The sequence below is a fragment of the Meleagris gallopavo genome, chromosome 8, assembly GCF_000146605.3.
Source record: "Meleagris gallopavo isolate NT-WF06-2002-E0010 breed Aviagen turkey brand Nicholas breeding stock chromosome 8, Turkey_5.1, whole genome shotgun sequence".
Taxonomy (NCBI): domain Eukaryota; kingdom Metazoa; phylum Chordata; class Aves; order Galliformes; family Phasianidae; genus Meleagris; species Meleagris gallopavo.
The window spans coordinates 1,250,225-1,270,371 of NC_015018.2; the positions used below are offsets into that span (position 1 = coordinate 1,250,225).

A 20,147-nucleotide genomic window follows, 5' to 3' on the forward strand; every position below is an offset into this window, starting at 1 on the left:
CAGTCTCTGAAATTGTATATAAAGACCCAGAGTCTGGTCTGGCACATTCAATAGACAAGATGATCCTTATGGGAATATCCCATCTTAGGATATCCTATCATTCTAATACACACGTATCAGTGGCACTGACCAGGAATACATAAGTAAAGCAAACTAATTTCCATAGCCTGAAATGATGGAACTGCAGCTCTGGCCACCACAGATCACACATCTTTCACTAAAGCTTCTTTATTTGAAAAACAGCGTACTAACTATCCCCTTGTCAAACTGGTGTGACTTAAATGCACAATATGCAAATATTTGCCATCTATCTGCTCTTTCCTGGTGCCTCAAGCCCCATTTTGATGATTTTTTCAGACATGAATAACTTCAGGCAGGAAAATTATTCCAGTGCAAAACAAACCTTTAACATTCAGTGAAGCAAATATTAAAGCAGGCACGCTATTGCCTCCAGTAGCAATTATCAATCCTGCCATGACTATCCTGGCTCAGATCATACCCAATTCATAAAGTGCACACGCTATTTCCTACTCTGCTGTGATTGTACCTGTGACTTGGAATGCATGATATAATACCAGACAGCTGCATTTCATTAGGCTGCATGCCTCTGGTTTACGCTTCTGATTTCCAGCAAGCACAGGTTATAATAGATTTCTCTGAGTTATGTAAAGGTTTAATGGAATAAAAAAATAAAAGCGCTTAACAGAAAAGATAAAATAAAACACTTTAGGCAAATGAAGGAATGAGAGAACACCTTTAAGTTTAGTTATAAAATATTATTATAGGTAGAAAGATATATATGACTAACAACTAATCAAGACAGAATAATAAACGAGTCATCATTACTTGCTATGCACACAACTTCAGTGTATTTTCACTTAAATACACACACTGTCATTTTAGCTAAATACAGTAACAGTCATACAGCACAAAAAAATGAGTACTGTGTTCTACTATTTATCTTACAGGTCCTTTTTAAGGGTAGATAATCTTATCTAAATACGCTACTTCAGTATGTCAAGTGTACTAGATACAAAAATTTCTATGATGTATTCTTTGTAAAGCCACTGAGCAATGATTGCTTTAAACGTGGACTTCGTGTTAGCAGCAATATGAGAGAGAGCAATGAAGATGAGTAGAACATAGCTGGGTAGGACATTTGGAAACCAGTCATTGTTCATTACAGACAGATTGAGGGCAGATTGCGTGGAGCTTTTCAGAACTCCTTTCTACTGATGTACAGACTGACTGGCAAGGAAAAAAAAAAAACAAGGTATATTCATGCTCAAGTTTCCTCAGCGATAGATTTTTCAACAGACATTCCTACTGTCTTTTTGCTAGCTAATAAATCTATGTTTTCTCTTTCACAATTGCGAAATAACTTCCCAAAAATATTCTGCAACAGGACTTGACTTCAGCAACCTTTTTATCTGAAAGTACGTGAATAATTCCATCCCTATTCAGCAACGTGCTCTGAAATCTATTGAAATTCTATGAGCACATATTAAGATTGAGCATGTGCTTATTTAATGCAAAGCTGAAACGGGAGCTGTTTGCCTTAAAAAACAGCATTTTATCAAATGTTCCTGCCATTAAATTCCTTCACTTGAATTTCTGTGGAAGGTAAGTACCAGAACAACATAAAATCCTTTGAACCTCAACAAGTTCATAGGCACATCTTGTTGTATAACATAAAAATATAGAAGAGGCCCTACCAGATCAGCCTGGTATCCCATTTCCAACAGAGACCAAAGGTGGGTGCTTCAGAAAAGATATAAGAATATGAACAGAGCAAGTCACTCAAATCTATTTGCATCTTTTCAGGCTTATTAACTGTCTGGAGAGGGGTACAGTTGGTCAGACAGTATCCAGGCATTTCTTTCCTTGGTGCAGTTTGCAGGAAGTTGGCAGTGTACTGACAGAATGCCTTTTGCACTAATCAAGCAGAGGAATCCTTATGCTACAAGTTCTCATATTATGCAATGTAAAAACCTTCTTTCTGGTCTCACACAGCGGAGTCACACTCAGAGAGCATGGCATAGAGTATCATTTCTTGAATACTCTAGAAACATACAAAATAGACCAGCCTGTAGAACAATTCAAAACCAATCAGAATACATACTCTTCTATCCAAGCTTAGCTTCAGTTCTCACTTCTCAGAATAAAAGCTTGCGAAAGTGGACAATCTGAATCATTCCTTTTTACTATTTGTCTTCTCATTTACCAGCCTATATACTCCACATATTAACTTGCAACTGCTCTCTATAGTACCTCAACACATATTATGTGCATAATTGCTACTAAATCATTTTTTCCTTAAAGTGGTGCTTTTTCAGGTTTTTCCACATTTGTCATTTGTTACATTAAAAAGCACTGAAATTATCTATTTCAATTAACAAAGCAGTTCTATGGGATTTTATTGTTATTTGGCACAATCAAGCAAACCACAGAAGCAAACTGAACAGAACAATAGAAACTAATATTAGCAGCACTTTGCTTATCGCGTTGGCAGTAAACTGAGGGGATAATGCGACGAGGAGAGATGAATCCTCATCACATTCTAAATTTCATCTGCTAAATAAATTACTGCTGTCATCAATATCATTGCTACATTTGCTCTCCACAATAGCTGCACTAGCACTGCTGTTCCTCTTCAGTACTGACCCCAGCACTGTTGAATATGAAGGGCTGACTACAAGGTCACAAGACACAAAGGAGCTTGGCCTACTACTGGCCAATACGGGCTCCATTGCAGGTGGACAGGAGACAAAACATGTTAATATTATGTCTGCTTAGACCTTTCTCACACGTTCATGCATTTATTTCTTGCTTAGGAAAGATGACAAACGGACAGCTTTGCCCATCTTGACTAAATTTCCTCTCAGTGTGTTGAAGAAATATATGAAGACACAATGAAAGGATTGCCATGAAAAGGGGGAAAAAAGATGTCACTCGAACTGAACTTAAAGCTGAGAAGTCTGGTGAACCTGAGCACTAGCTCATTCCCTAGCAGTTTAACACGTTTCCTCTTCCAAATATTTGTTGCTGTCTGTTTGCTGAAGGTTCTGATGTTTTGGCAAAGTTAAGGGAACAAAAGATATGAACATTCCTCAGGAAACTCACCGTAGTTGGATGGCAGAGTTTAAACCAGCCCAGGAACTGGTTTCAACCAAGGCACTAAACACTATATCTTCATATCTTAAACTGTCACAGCTATTTGGTAATGGAACACAGTTCTAAGCCCTCAAATCAACTGGGATAAATTGAGACAATGAGATAAGCATAAGAGGATAAACAAAGTTATGATACACTCCAGTCATTACCCTGCAGTTAGTTTAATGCTAAATCAATTCCTGATAACAGCATAAACTCTGAGAGCACAGAATTTATAGCAGGCTGCAAACCTTAGCCATGGTGCAGCCAAACAGACCGTGCTGACCTTTTGTTTTGTCCACAGCAGCACTGTTACTGGTGGTAACACTTGGTATCTCAAAACTACCTGAGAGCTGCAGTCAGTCACTCTTCTGAGCACAAAGATACATCCATACAGGAAGCAAAATATATAGAGTGAGGGTGACAAAGGATGTACCGGTAATTTAGAGTTCCTTCAAAACACATAGAACACTCCAACCAGAGGTTACATAAGAAAAAATAACCATTACGTCAGTCAACATATGATGTAGTTGAAATCTTTTTTGGACTGAGACCGAATGCCATTAAAGAAATGGTCCCATTCTTCCATAGCTTGTTTATTTTCCCTCTGCCTCTTCTCATAATTCCTTTGTTGCACTTCTGACATCTGTCCCTGTACAACCAGGATTCCTTGAGAAAACTGAAACAATTTCAAAACCTTCACTTCTCTCTTCAATGCATCAAAGTAAAATAATTGCAGTAATAAAAAAATATCTTTTGTTAGTAATGTTTAGAGTATTTTTTGTTGCCACTCTCAGTATCAAAATAGGCTGCACTTTTCTTTGTAACATGGTTGCAGGTGTATTTTCTTTCCTTATCTACCATCGAAGAAATATTTAAGTACATTATTAGTACATAAGTACATAATAACGCCATCCTCTATGCTATGTTGCTAGCTGATGGTAATTGACAACATCTAATTTTCAACAAAACTAAAGACTATTTCTGACCTAATTTAGTCCAAACATAGAAAACTATAGTTTTCCTTTCAGAATAAATACATACACCTAGATTTAGATGATTTAGGAATCATTACCTTTTCTTTATTGACAGCGTAATATGCAGAGGTTCTATTGATCAAAAATAAGCCTAGCCCTGCTACCACCTTGGAAAATGGCACCAGTGTATCTTATATAATCTTAATTCATTTTGTTAGAAAGATTCACTGTCACACCAATCTCAGGTAATAGGAGTTCAGTAACTAGTCTTCAGGAACTGCTGAAGTGATTACCAACACTATAAAATTAACTCATAGCATATTCTGAAACAGTACAGCAATATTTTCTTCTACTTCATGAGGTATTTCACATAATACACATGCTATTTGTCAGTTCCATAAAGCTCTATTTACAATATTAGTTGATTAAACTTTGCAGTGTATATAATTAATAGAATACACCCATGTGAGCTATAACATTACAAACATCACACTTTCTGAAAAGTAATCAAACAAGTATTACTGCAGGAAATAATAATATTCTTCCTCCAAGAAAATGCAAATTTCCTTCTTCTACAGTTAATTTCACAGTAGATTTCAGATCAAGTAGACCTACAACATTTTGTTCACAACAACCTATTGAGGTTATATCTACAATGTATGTATATACATTGAGTCACATGCTTGTCCCGTTCTTTAATGTCTTTAAAAAAACACAACTATATTTATAAATTAATCACAAAGACGACAGTAAATAATTTCAGAGTGGCCAAAAAAAAAAAAAAAGGTACTCCACACAGGGAGAGCACCACCATGCGCATTTTATTTTTTTTTTTTTCTTCAGGGAAATCTAAGTGTTATTTATTGTAATCCCTCAAACTGAAGAGCTGAAATCATAGCTTTATCCCATTATCATATGGAAGGAATTAAAACACAGATGAGGACAGATTCTACCTCTTCAGAGATAGCAGAGAACAAGGCATCTGAATAAGTGTGTCCATTCATTCTAATTGATACATTTTTTCTAAGACATAACATGGACTGATATTCAGAAACGTGAAATTGGCAAACTCATAGAAACTTTCACTTGTAAGATAAGTTTGTGATTTCCTGAAAAATAATACACTGTTTTGCATTGCTCTTGGTACGAGAGATTTTTTGCAACACCTCTTTTCATTCTAGAAGCAAACAGAAGTCTTTCAGAAATACATAAATCTTGTGAAGATAGTTTTACTCACACTGTTCTTCCCACTCCTGATCATCATCGCTGTGTTGACTATGCTGCTGAGCTTGCTTGAGGCTCAAATACAGCTCTTTTGCTCGGATTTCCTCCTGCTGCCTTATTTGTTCTTCACCCTTTTGTCTTTCCTCTTCTTCTCTTTTCTAAGCAAAATGAAGCAAAACAGAAATGACTAACGCAGAACAATATGCCAAGTTAGGACACTGCTTCAGTTGCTTCTGACCAAAGTAGCTACGGTACCTTGAAAAAATGCTTTCTTTCAACTTAAGAGTTTCATCCCATATAAGTATAATAGAAACTGCAGCAATAAGGAACTTCAAAGGATCTAAGATCTAAAATTTATAAGGAAAACACCTCATCACATGGCACCAAAACTTGTACTGTTCTACAATTCAGAAGTAGCGCTCTTGTTTTCAGTACGCACAGACTCCTACTGGAATCATCACTCCCACTCAAGCTTTATACACATCTGTAATGCTATAATGGGATGATAACAGCAAGGTGGCAAAGTCTTCAGCTACAGTAAATGAGAACGAGCACAGAAATGCAGGAAACACAAAAACAGAAATGAAGGAAAAGAGCTTTGGAAGACCTCAGGTAGGCAAGGATCTCCAGAGAGAGAGCCTCACCTCTACTGCTAACACTTCAATGAGATCTAGGAAGGGGTGGCTCCTGGCTCCAGCCCTTCCAATCACTCAACTGCATTGCATATACGTGGGTTGGCCCTGCCTTCCCACCAGGTGCTCAGTCACTGGTTCAAGCCCTGACTTAGCATTTCTGCTACAACATCTTTTCTAAGATCTGTACTATTCCGAATCAGATTTACTAGTGTTCTTATTTGGGCAACTATCACCATGTGCCTTCATAACCAACACAGAGAACAATGTTCTTCAAATATCAAGACCATTATGTTCCAGAAGAAAAGCCAGATCCTCCAGCATATGCTAAACACTTTGCAAAATGTAACAACACACAAAAATTTCCTGTGCAAGAAGACCATCACAGAGATGGAAACCTGATAGAGTAACGTTACGGCTGCCCTTCTGCATACTATCGATAACCGAGGTGCTTAATTAGTGCAGGAATAGGAATCCACATCTGTTTTTCTATATTTTTCACTATTACCTTAGGAAGAGAAGTAAATTTATTTTGTTGAACTAACAAGACTGCTACTACAAACTAAGAAGTTTGTGCTGTGTAAATAATTATCTCGTTAAGAACAGAGGTCTTGAATGAATAAGGAAAAACCATTATAACCACAACAATAAGAAACTTATGCAGAATACTTTCATTAGTAGCCTCTGAGTATTCAGCCACCCTCAATTGCTAACTCAGCTAAACTCAACCTAAGCTAGAAATGAAGCCCAGGTAGACTGTCAGTTATTGCAAATTGTTATCAAATGTCTAGCATCAAGCAACTGATCCAGCTGAATAAACTACGATGAAACTGCTTTCACATTAGGGACTTGGGAGAGATACTTCTGTCTTACTTAAACCATTGCATGTGGGGTCTTTTTGGTTTGTAAAAGGTCAGAAGTTTCCTAACTTCTTCCTTTTGGGTGAGATTTTCATGTTTAATTACAACGAGACAGGCAATAGGTCAGCACAGAGAAAGAAAAAAATAGGATTAAACCAGAAAACGACTCTCTCAAATGCACCAACAGGACTGATCAATTTTCAGAACTCATATTTCAGCAAGCAGATCTTAACCACGGGGCTTTGCATGAGTTATTTCTTTTTCTTCCTTAAGACACAGTCTGAAACTAAGTTCAGATAAGACTGCTCCTTCTTTCAAAGGGGAATCAGATATATTTAGCTTCATTCACACCCTGTTTGTGCACTGTGAACTTTTTCGAAGGCCATTCTTTACAATACTGAAAACAGTTACCTTCATAATTTTCAGCACAGAAGGATTCACAGCACAACCAACACAATACGCGGTCTATCTTAATAGGAACTACAAATATGAGTGTTAAGATAGATGAAAAACCTGACTTTGAGTATGCTCTGTGCTACATGCTGCATCAGGAGATGCACTGCCAAACTCAAGTGATGTTGCTGTTAATCCTGCAAAAAGTATCTTAGTCATCTAATTTTCCACATTTTGGTTCTTCCTGTTGGAAGATGTTACCAAACAGCATTGCTTTTTTAACACATTTAAGAGTGACCATCATCTGTGTTTTTCCAGTGGTGAAACACGTCTGGAATACTCATCTGAGAATCAAGAAAAATTTTATCCACCATGGCAAAGGTTATTGTTTGTTCACTGGTTTGCTTTTTTAATTCTCTCCAGCTCTGCCAGAGTTATTTTTTGTTAACTGCTGGAATTGAAGGAGCACAGTTCAACTTGTTTTCTGAAGACAGCTTTTCAAAGCAAATAATATTGTTATTCACCATTTGTGACTCATGGAAGCCTAATGAAGACCCAATGCAGCAAAAAGAATCAATACTGTTTGGTTGTTCCAGTTAGGAATGACACAATGGCATGTTTAAGTAAAAACGACATCTTGTAGTTGCATGAATGTGGAAATAACAGTGCATAAACAAGGACAGATGCCTTGAGTTTCACCAGGGTGCTTTGGTTTTTGAATAGTCAGACAGCTGACACAGTTCTGTAATGCTTTTGTCCATTGACAATTAAAAAAGACTGAGAAGTAGTAAGCAATTTAGCAGCAACAATCAAACATCTTTTTCAGTGGAAAAATGGAACAAATGCAAATCTATGCAGTCACAAGAATTCTGCAATTTTTCCATTTCCTCAAGTAAATGAAAACAACATTTCTCCATTTAGCTAAGCTGAGCACCACTAGTTTACACAAGCAGAGGAGGTCCCCTTGATCCTATTAAACTAAACCTAAAGACCTGAAAAACTGTTTATTGATAGTGATGTACATGCGTAGCGAATAGGGGTTTTATAGCACACATGATGAACAATAAATTAGGCTGATCTTATTGTTTCTGAGAAAGAAAAGCCCGGTATTGTTCTTCACTCAATTTTTCATATATTAATGCCAGACTCTCTGATTATTTCTAACATTGTCCTCGCACTGTTATCTCCTGAGTCTTAAGAAGATTAGTTGAGTGGACACTTCATTATTTCTGAAATGTCAATGCTTTTATGCAGCACTGATTTCAAAGCCCAGAAGCTTCTTCAGAAGAAAAAAAATCCCTTTTACATCTCCTGCAGAACTAGACTTTTCTTATTTCAGTCGCTAGCAAATGTTTTTAATTCCTTCTTGGAAAAAGCATCCAATCAGCTATTCTTTATTCTTAGGAGGTGAATGTTATCCACCAAACTGCACTGCTTAGAAAAAAATTCCACCGCATGGAGGCTATCCTTTCAGGAAGGCAGATCAGCATAGAGGTAATCCTCAATTATCAAAATGTTTCTGTTCAACATCTTAAACCACGAAACCAAACAACAAACAAAACAAAAATTACCAGAACAAACCCCACAAGAATCCACCTCAGCAATTTCCCTGAATCATACAAGGGATTTGTCAGAAGTTTGGTTTCAATGCAGCTGTTGTTGAAGAATTTCTAGTATAAAGATGAAAATCCCTAAAAAACAGAACTCAGTTCAGTTCTATAAGGAAAACAGCAGTGGCTATTAAGAAGTGTAGCTTTTTTTTTTTAGTGGGAACAAGAATCTGTAGGTCAAAGAAGAAATAACAAAAGCATTCAACATTAGCACTTGACTCTGAATTGACAAAACTTGTTTTGCACCATTCTATATTTTTGAGCAAGTTCGATTTTAAATAGCATTTACTCAAATTAGTGCATGAATGCACGTGTAAGTATATTTGGGAACAACTGTCTGTGAGGGGAAATGACAATTCATAGCACGACGTAGGACAGATGAGTAAGCATTTGGATAAGTATGAATAAAAACTGTGAATTTTTATTGAAAATGAACAGCAATTGGACTTTTCGCACTTAGACCAATGGAAAAAGAACAGCACCACGTTTTTCTGCATCTCCCTGCGAACCTAATCCTTCACATAGAGTTGAAAGAAAAGAACTGTAATAATCTCCAACCATCACCTTCTGCCTCGCAGCTGGGAGAGACTGCACTGTGTGCAGTGATCCTTTCATGTCTTCCAGAATAATTAGGAAGGTGACAATTCAGTGCATGGTTGCAAGTTGCCAACAAATACCAACCTGCTGCAACAAATCATGCTGGCAATTCAATAGGCAAGAGTAATACTCTCCAGCTTTAACTCCACTAAAGAACGTGAACATGCTAAATGATCTTATCTAGCCCCTGGCATTTGAGCATTTACCACAAACTTGTTACTGTAAATGTGCATCGCACAGTGTTTGATAGTGCTACCTCAGCCAGCTCTAAATAATATTTAATCCTAGCCAGGGTTAGCTTCAGGTTTTTCAGTCCAACATGGATGAGAGAAGATTAGGTCAGTATTTGGTTTCTGCTGCAGAATGATTTTTAAAATGGCCTGGGACAAGACAAACACCTCACCTCATTGTTTTCCAATGGAAAATGGAGCTTCTGGCTGCTGAGGCTCTTGGGGCTTCTCTTGGAAGGAAGTATGCAGGGCAGCTGAATGACTGCTGCTCTGCTTGGGGCAAAACCCACACAGAGGGTGCGTTACAGCAGCCCTCTCTGAGACAAAGGATACCTGGGATTCCCTCCACACTTCAGGCTGTCAGGAAATGTCCCTGGCAGTCTGAGAGCTGAAGGCAGCCTGCTGCAGCACAGCTGCTATGCATTTACTTCAACTCCCTGCAGTCAGCCTTGTGTTAGGGCACATGTCCAGGCCACCTGCCAGAGTACTGTGAGCACAGCTCATCTTTACATCTGAGGCCTTAGGTCTCCCAGCCCTCAGTCAGAGAATCTGAAAAACCCAGGGTCCTCGGCTCCAGGACAGTATTCAGTCAGCAGGACTGGAACAGCAGGACTGACTTCAGAGATCAGCATTCTCCACAAACCCACCTGGCAGTTTCCAGCAGAGCTGTGTGCACGTATCAGCAGAAATACATCCAACCACTTCCCAATGTTTTTCTGAGAAAATCCTCCCACTTGCCTCAGAAAGAAAAACGTTTGCAGAAACATTTTCTCTACTATCAGTGTTTCAAGAAGAACAGGGGGTTTGCATTATTTCACCAGTCCATGCACACATTTGCATGAAGACAAATGCCATCAGTGCAGTTGCGCTTTATCTAAAATTCACATTTCACTAACAAATGAGCCCCAGGGCATGCTATTCATATACAGCTCATTTGGGCAGGTGCCAACATCACACTCAGCTTTGCAAAGACCATGTTTTAGATCAAGTACAAAACAAAGGTGAGGACTAATCCTGATTAGGAACGATCTGAGATTCATTACATGTGCTGGAGCAGACCATTCTTGAGCAGAATCCCCTGATGGCCTGTTTCTTCTTCACAGTTCAAATTCCTGGTACATCAACATTCCCCTCAGTGGTTCATATGTTCCCATTTACCCATAGGAAAGGTCATATTTATGCTGTGTCCAGAATAAGGACATCAGCTTCAGCAGCACAATCAGTACCCATGTTACTAGGGAAAGGATTTTTCTTTTAAGTTAATGTCACAATTCATTGCATGTAGGATAGGAAAACTTTAAGATCTGTTTCCTTGCTGAAGATAAAAACCATTACAGTATCACTAAAGAAACATCCACATTAAAAAAAAAATAAATCTTAACTATGGTGTCAAAAAAGTACAGAAGTGAAGCATTACCAAAATACTGCAGTTGGTATTGAATGTACCGAAAGGATTTTCAGAATGAGTTAGATGCAAAATGCTGTCAAGAAGCTGTTGTCTTATTCCTGCATTCTGAATATGCTATCCTTGGGAACGAGTTCAGTGTTTTCTCAACACAGGGCACATAGCTGAAATTACAGCTTATTTGCACTTAAAGATAAAAAACAGGCCCACTTAATTACCTGATATTTACTTGGAGACAACTTTTTTTTTCTTTTTTCTTTTTTCTTTTTTTTTTTAGAGTAGAACAGAATGCTCACTGCTAGATTGCATTAAGTGCAAAGTACTGTAAGTGGCCATTGTGACATTTTACTGTATTCCTAAGCTCAATATCTGGCAGCAGCTACCTGAAAAAAAAAAACAAGTCCACAGCATTCCGGGCCCAGGAAAGCACTCACAAAGCATGTGTTGAAAGCCCATCCAAGCCAGCGGGACAGAAGTGTGCTCTGAGTACTAAGCACAAGTGGTCCTTATTACTTTCCTGAGCTAGAGCACTAATTACTCTTTTTCTTCCCAGAAGGTTATTTATAAACCTGCCTTCTTTCATGAGAATGAGAACAGCCAGGACACAGAAACTCTCCCGTCACTCAACACAGTCCCAATGGGAATTAGTCATAAACACTTGAATAAAAATAAAAATTAAAATAATGACAGGAAATTGTAACGCTATTCTTCTCTTATTGCCTATGATAAAAATAAGCATTATTTCTCCATAAGTGCCAATGTCATTAAAAGTCCCACTAAATATTTTTTATACATGAAGACACACAGTGTCGATTAAACTCGATACATAATTTCTGATTAATACCCATAGATTTTTACAAGATACAACCTAGCTTTATTGTCAGTTGTGCTTATATAATTACATTTGACAGGTATCTGATGTTGTCACATCACAGATAGCACTTTACTATTAATATTTTCTTGTTTTATGGAGACCACGAAGAACTGAGACAGTATCTCTCATTCCTAAATGTAGCTGAAGGATATTATCCTCTTCTGGCTCACTGAGGATCGCATGTTTAATTTATCCTAGCTCTGTACATTGTTCAAGACTCTTAACAACAGATAAAAGCAGGAAATTATGTCTATGATCTCACAGCCTTTGTGAATTTGGAAAAAGATTAATGATAGTAATTGGCTCTCTTATTTGTCCTTTGCAATAGATGCATCAAAGAATAGCAGTTCTTGAACTGCAAAAATAGAGCAGTGAACATTTATATTCTAGCATCATAAATTAAAGGCATTTCTGTTTAAGAAACACCAAGGAATGCAGTATTTTTTCAATAGTGTTACAAAATGGAGACAGGAATCATCATTCACTTTGATATGTGAGATATCATTTATCTAGCGTAGACAGCCTTAAAGTCCCATGATAGGTCAAGAATATAAAAGTGTTTTAAAAAGGAGACTTTGTGATACAGTGTGGCCAGAAATTAAACATATCAGCAAAACAGACAGAGTTCCAATCTCTCAAGTCAAAATTCTTCAAGAGGACAAAGCCTTCGCAGACACCGAGGTTTTTCATACCCTAGCCTTGGGGACTGCTTTAACTACATACTGGTCATTATCATACCAAGATGATTACCATATCTTAAGTATCTTAAATATCTTAAACCTGCTAAAGTGGGCTAGGTAATTGATCTGCATTTGATTCCACACTTTGAATCATTCATGAAAGGTGCATTTCTTCCTGATTTCAATGATTGCAATCATACATAACAGAACTGATTAATTCATCTCTTTCCCAACAAGGAACTGAGAAAAATTAAATAAATTGGTGGACAGAGAAGCTGCTGCTGCTGAGACATGACCTTCTCATCAAGCAAAGTACAACGAGCAGAATTTGGTACCACTCTTTTCAAATTGTGGAAGGCTAGCTTTCCTTAAAAGAAAAGAATGTGACTACTGGCCACTGAATTTTCTGTAGTTGCTCATTCAGCTTTTTGAAAAAATCTCTTTGAAACAGAAGAACAATGAGCTTGTGGACGTTTAGACCATCAAATGCATTGTGAAACAGCCACAGAGCCACAAGTGAACAGGCCTGCAGCAGTCTTAGTTCAATAGCGCTTTGCTTTCTAGAAAGCAGAGGAAGGAAAGCAATTTAATTAGTTGCTCTGCTCATTATTCATACATTAATAAAGCTACTTGAAAGGTATAGTTTCATTTCTCATTGACATCAATTTTCAAAAGCCTTGTTCTCTCCTATGAGTTCAAATTAATTGTGCAAAGGTAAATCAGCAACTTTGTGCTGCAGAGACTTTTTGCTATATAGCCATCCTCAAATCCCAGCCCCACTGTTTATAGAGAGACAAGAAACTTGCTGAGTTTTCTAGTTGGGAATCAAACCATATAAACAAACACTGAGATTTTCAAAATTTGTCCTGTTAGAGGGGGACAAGGTGAGGATTCCATCCACAGTTTCTGTGCATTTAATCACCATCCCAAGAAGAGAAAAAATGACATGAGCAAACTGTCAGCTGGGTAAAGTGAGTGGTGTGTAGATGGAAATGGCTGCATGTAGATCTCCTAGGAGTCATGCTTTTCTCCATGGAAACCCAGCTGCATCAATCTTGTGCAGTCCCACAGTACACATCTCAGTCTCTGAAGTCGTGATAATGTCCCTGCACACTAAGACAATTGTGTTTTGCTGTTTTTATCATTACACAATAAATTGAAAGAAACAGAGACCTCCATTTCCTGTCTTGTCTTCAAATTATCTTTGACAGGAGAATCTTAAAAAAAAAGTATTTCAAACCTACATTAAAATACTGTAACTGAGTTTACAGAAAATTCACAACGGTGTCAATAAAAATCAGGTAAATGAACCTCATGAAACAAAGCTTTTTCCCATATGTTGAGTAGGAGAAAGATCCGCTCTTCATTACCTTAATGAATGTGGGGAGAGAATTTTTAAGTCAAATGTATGAGTAATGCACACAAAATGCATCAAATACGTTCAAGCAGACTAGCTCAAAAAGATACGTTCCACAATTGAACATTTTTCCCCCCAATATGATTCACTCAGTGGAGCTGACTAAACAATTCCATCAGTGTGCGAGCTGAATAACCCATATGATTGTCCTGACACTTTCAAATGAGATATGTAATTTTTTTCCCCATCACTCAACCAGCTGTGCCACTGAACACCATGTAGATATTTGCATATTCCAGGATGAAAAAACACAACTTTGGTTCTTAAAACTTATTAATAAACATGCACCAAAGCTGAAAAGAATTTTGCATCTTTGTAAGAATACTTAAAGCCTATATACGATTGCCCAAACCTTCAGATCCTCCTGAATCTTTTCCTCCTCCAATTTTGCTGCTTTTCGATCTTCCATTTCTATCTTCCATTTTTCTGCTACTATTCTGGCTTTTTCTTGAGCCATAGCATCCCGGAATTTCTTTGTAATTTCAGCTTCTTTTTGTCTCCTTCAGAAAAGAATTTGAAAACAAAAATGATTGAAGATAATTTAAGGCACAGTTTTTGAGTTTTTTTTTAATTGAAGATGAAATTCTAGATCCTCGTTTGCAACAAATAATTAGAATAAGACCTCATGAAAATACAAAAGAAAACATATTTACCAAGAAACCTAGGAGGAATGGATTTCAGAAAACCATACGGACAAGAAACTTTTTCAATTTCCGATGAATGTCCCATTAAAATATCATCTTCTACATGAGATCAATATTTCTTGATTATTTTCCAGCCATGCCCTGTCTTGGCCAAAAGCAGATTTCTCCTAACTATCTAGCAAATCGTGGGAATTTATTTTCTTTCAAATACCAGTGAAAATGTCTGCCAAATTTTAACAGTAGAGCATTTATTAGCCTAAAAGGAGCACAGAGCTCAGGGTGAAGTTTTAATCCCTGCTTAAATATGGAATCATTATAAGCAAGAAGAATCTGATATGCAAAGCAATATATAGAATAATCTGATATTTAATGTGTTACTTCTGTGCACTGAACTGCAAAACTAAGTGCAGGAAGCAGATGGCCTACGTCCCAACAATATCACAACATCAAGCATCAAAAGACTTTTCAATCTTTACCAAATCTGGAATCAGCCCTACTGGAAACACCAGCATGGCACTTGTAGTAATCAGCTTCTGAACTGCTGGGATAAGAACTAATACAAACAGCATGCACGTGAAGCCAATTGAAAAAGAAAAAAAAAGTGTTACACGTACAAAATCCCTATTGTGGGCATAGATGTGTGATGCAACAAATATTTTTTGATTTCACCATCTCAAAACCACATTGTTTCACAGAATCACGGGACAGGCGGGGGCTGCAGTGAAAGCTGAGCCAGGACAAGCTTTCTGTTTCCAGTGTTCTGTCACAGTAAACAAGTGCTTTCTTGTGTTCAGGTAAAACTTAGTGTTCCAGTCTGCATCCATTGTCCCTTGTTCTGTCACTGGGCACCAGTGCAAAGAACCTGCCCCAACCACTTGGCTGCTACACTTAAAATACTTATAAGCATTGGTAAGACCCATCCTCAGTCTTCTCTTCTCTTCTCCAGACTGAACAGCCCCAGGTCGCTCAGCCTTTCATTACTGGGGAGATGCTCCAGTTCCCCAGTCATCCTAGGGCCCTCCACTGGATCGCCTCCAGCAGTTCCCTGTCTTTCTTCAACTGGGGAGCCCAGAACTGGACACAGTACTCCAAGTGTGGCCTCAACAGAGCAGAGTAGTGCAGGAGAATAAATCCTCTCGACCTGCTGGTCACACTCTTTTTATGTACTCCAGGCTATTGTTGGCCTTCTCAGTCACAAGGGCACACTGCTATCTCATGGCCAACCTGTTGTCCACCAGGACACCCAGGTCCTTCTCTACAGAGCTCTCCTCTCTAGCAAGTTAGCTTCTAATCCATACTGATATGTGTGGTTATTCCTCTTTCAGTTTAGTACTCTACTCTGCCCTTGTTGTAGGTTCCTCTCCATCCACCTCTCCAGTCTGACCAGGTCTCACTGAAAGGTAGCATAGCCTTCTGGTGTGCCAGTTACTCCTCCCAGCTTTGTATCATTGGCAAACATGCTGAGGGTGAACTCTATCCCTTCATCCACATCACCAATGCAGATGTTGAAGATCAGATCCAGCACTGACCCCTGGGGAACACTGCTAGCTACAGGCCTCCAGATAGATTCTGTGCCACTGATCACAACCCTCTGAGCTCTGCCAGTCAGCCAGTTCTCAATCCACCTCATTGTCTGCTCATCTATCCCACACTTACTATGCTTACTTAGGAGGATATTGTGGAAGACAGTGTAAAAAGCCTTGCTAAATTCAAGGTTCGCAACATACACTGTTCTCCTCACATCTACCCAGCAGATCATGACATCATAGAAGGCTACCAGACTCATCAAGCATGACTTTCCCCTGGTGAATCCATGCTTACACACCAGGTAACCTGCTTCTCATTCACCTGCTTGGATATGAAATTGCTTGGAGATGACAAAGAAAAATCACATGCCCAGGGATGCAGGTGAGCCTTCCTTCTTTCCTTTCTGAAGAGTGATATACATTGGCTTTCCTCCAGTTCTCAGGCATCTCTCCCATTCTCTATCACCTTTCAAAGTCAGTAGAGAGCAACTTGGCAATCTCCTCTGCCAATTCCCTCTTTTTTATTTACTTACAAACTGGACAACGGTTAAGCAAAATTCCCCAACAGAAAAATATTCACTATGATTTTTTGTGCAAGAGAATTTCTGTTTTTTTAAATATTAAAATAAAATTCAATTTTTCATACGATGAAAAATCATCAAAACAAATGAAAGCAAATTTGACAAGACATACTTACCATTTTTTACCCACCATTACCTCACACCTTTCTACAAGGCCATGTGTCCCATAATGCCAAGTGGACCCCGAATTCAGATTCTTAAATCCTCACCATAGCTCTTCTGCCTCCTTCTGTGCTTGTTGCCTGGCGCGTTCAGCTATTAGCTCCTCTGATATCTGTTCATACGGCTTGTCACCTGGGGCTTCTCCCATAACCCAGACCCAGACCTCACCATCCTTCCCACGCAGCCACTGCACATGTTTGCCATTACCTGCAATAGCCAACAGCAGGAAAAAAAAAAAAAAGAAAAAGCAAACACGTAAGTGCAGGCTCAAATTCTTACCTAAATATAGAGGAAAAGACAGTAATATGGAAGCTATTTACTATTCAGAGTAAGATATGACAGACTTGATGAAATCTACAGATTCGACCCATCTACCTATCTAGAAGTGGAGAAGAAAGTATTTGTACAATTCAAAGCATATTATCCTCAAAGGCTCATTGCTCTACCAAAAATAATAATTAAAAAAAAAAATCTGACTTATTCTCCACAATTTAGGGACTACGATCCCTTTTAATTGCAAAACTGTATTGTCTTGCTTAATTCAGTGAAGGATGACCAAAGAGAAGAGAAAAAGAGATGGAGAGATAGAAACAACAAGTAGCATTATACAGCTAAAAATGCTTTAGCCCACAGAGAATTCTGAGTGTCAGGCATACAAAGACCCAAGCTGAACCTTCACAAAATTTGAGGAATTCCCTGCTTCCACTGTGTGAAGGAGAAGTTACAGAAAGCCTACAACATTAGAGCACACCACTCAACAGTAGAAGCATTTCTGTTCCAGTAGGCAATTCACAGGGATTAAGTTCCTGATTCAGTTTTCATGAAAGATACTATGCAAAAATGTATGGCTGCTGTGCTGGCAGAGAGATTTCACCAACAGAGCTTGTGCACTCTTGACAACACAGACATTTGGCAAGCATTCATTTCCAAAACATCTGTGAAAGGCTTCCTGCTGAGTACAAAGGGTACTTGATTAGATCCGATGTGACTAAACTTTAAGTCATATACACCACCTCACTCTTGTACATTTAACTCATATACTTCTATGCATTTTAGAGATTCATAAGAAGGAATAAGTGGAAATACCCTTTGCATCCTTTTTCATTTCTTGCTGGTTTATTGAAATTGTCCTTCACAAAAGGACATTCCACCACAAACACTACAGCCAAGATAGGTAACTTGATAAATATAACTAGATAATATAACTAGATAAAATGATAGGAAAATCATTTAAAAAAATACAGACTAAAAGGCCACAAGGGATCAGCAATTCATCTCATTTGCTCTACATTAAGCAGGTTGTTCCACAAGTTATACCTTATATTTATTTCCAGGGAAAGAACAACGGATAAAGAGAACAATAATACTGTTTTAGAGAGCAAATCCTCAGCTAACAAATAATATTTTTCAGCATAGTCACCATCGTTAGCTAGGCATTTTCACCAATGATTAAGAGCCTCTTGCATGCCATGCTCATACAAATCTGCATCAGCAGAAGTAACCAAACATTGCCACTGCTGAAACACACCACCCATTGCCTCACTGTGCTCACATCCATTGTTTGGCCTCTGTAAGCATTCAGCAAACATCAATGACCATTAATGGGCTTTTCCACACAGAGGAATTCAATGACATATTTTAGCTTCATATGCACTCTCATGACAGAAGCCATTTTGTCAGAGTGCCCCTCTGCTACCATATCATGGCAACAAAATGCAATGGAATATTGGTGAGAAGGTTCAGCTTCTACTGCCATACCACCAACACCCACTTCTGCAGTTGTGGGCCAACATAATAAAATAAAAGGCATTACTTTCAGAGCAGACCTCATACATTCCACTAGATTTTACCCTCTTGCCTTCATATTGAGACCAGTAAATTCTTGGCGGCCACTTATTACCCTCCAGAAGGCATTCTGCCTCATTTCAAGATATGAAGAATTGGACAGCCCACATTTTCCTAGCTAGTTTTTCCCCTGATCAATCTTGTAGGAGTTAAAATAAATTTGGTCCTAACTGAACCTTCACTTGTAGTTTTTTTTGTTTTGTTTTTCCTACAACTTTCCACTTCATTAGCTTTGCTACTCCTACCATCTTCAACTACCTGCTGTTCTACAACAAGGCAATATCCACTTAACCAGATTAAGGTTTCCCAATGTATAATCAATAATATTTTTGAGATCCCAGACTGAAGAGAGAAAACTGCAGAAGGGAACGAAGCAGGGCTGTAGGCAGCAGGCCATGCCAGTGCCAAGCCACTCTCACAAATGCTTACAATGCAAATTGAAGGCAACGAACATATCAAATCTCTCAATGATATTCTACATCAAATTTGAAATGTGATTTGTAAGAATTCCCTCTGTTGGCGTAATGGTGCTAACTTCATTGAGTGGGAAAATTCAAGCTAGTAATGTTTCCCTTCAATAACCCCCAAACGCTTTGTCCTTTCACAGTCTATCAGATTATGTCTCAGGATACAAATGTGAATGTATTCTACACTGTGGTTCTATTGTGTTCTGTTAGCATTGTATTTTTTCCTACACAACATTTGAAAACCATCTACCAAGAACAGATTGGTCATATCAATATGTGTCCCTAAGGCTGTCATCTAGTTCATTTCATGCATTTCACATCCTGAGAAGTACAGAATGATTTCCTAGGAATACTGTCTCCACATCTGAAAGGTGTGGATTTTACAGCTGGACCACTTGATGGGTAAGGAATTGGCTGGATGGTAGCATTCACAGTTTTTGCAGTCTGTGGCTCAGCGTCCAGATGGACATCAGTGATCAGGACTGGGAGAAGCACTAATTTTATCTTTGTTGTCATCATGGACAGTGGGATTGAGTACTTTCAGCAAGTCTGTGGACAACACAGAACTGAACTGTGCGGTCAACATGTTGAAGGGAAAAATGCCATTCGGACAGACCACGACAAACTCGAGAAGTAGGGCCAGGGATATCTCATGAAGCTCAACAAGGCCTAAGTACAAGATCCTGCACTTGTCAGGTACTTTCTCAACATCTCATGTTTCTCAAGCAACATATGCTTGCAGTCCAGAAGGCCATTTGAGTCTTGGGCTGCATGAAAAACAGCATGGCCAGCAGGTCAGGAAGGTGATCATCCTCCTCTGCCCCACTTTCCTAAGGCCTCACCTGCACTACTGTGTGCACCCCCTCTCCA

General features: G+C 38.5%; 1 protein-coding gene across 1 annotated transcript in view; it reads right to left on the reverse strand.

Annotated features, from left to right (window-relative positions):
- The window catches only part of SH2D4B (SH2 domain containing 4B), a 66,884-nt gene that overhangs the window by 34,157 nt on the left and 12,580 nt on the right, over nucleotides 1–20,147 (reverse strand). The window contains exons 2-4 of the mRNA XM_003207781.4: nucleotides 17,013–17,172; nucleotides 14,405–14,552; nucleotides 5,368–5,512 (exon numbers count right to left, since the gene is read on the reverse strand). Of these exons, the coding sequence (XP_003207829.1) occupies nucleotides 5,368–5,512; nucleotides 14,405–14,552; nucleotides 17,013–17,172 (453 nt within the window). The remainder of the gene's footprint in view (nucleotides 1–5,367; nucleotides 5,513–14,404; nucleotides 14,553–17,012; nucleotides 17,173–20,147) is intronic.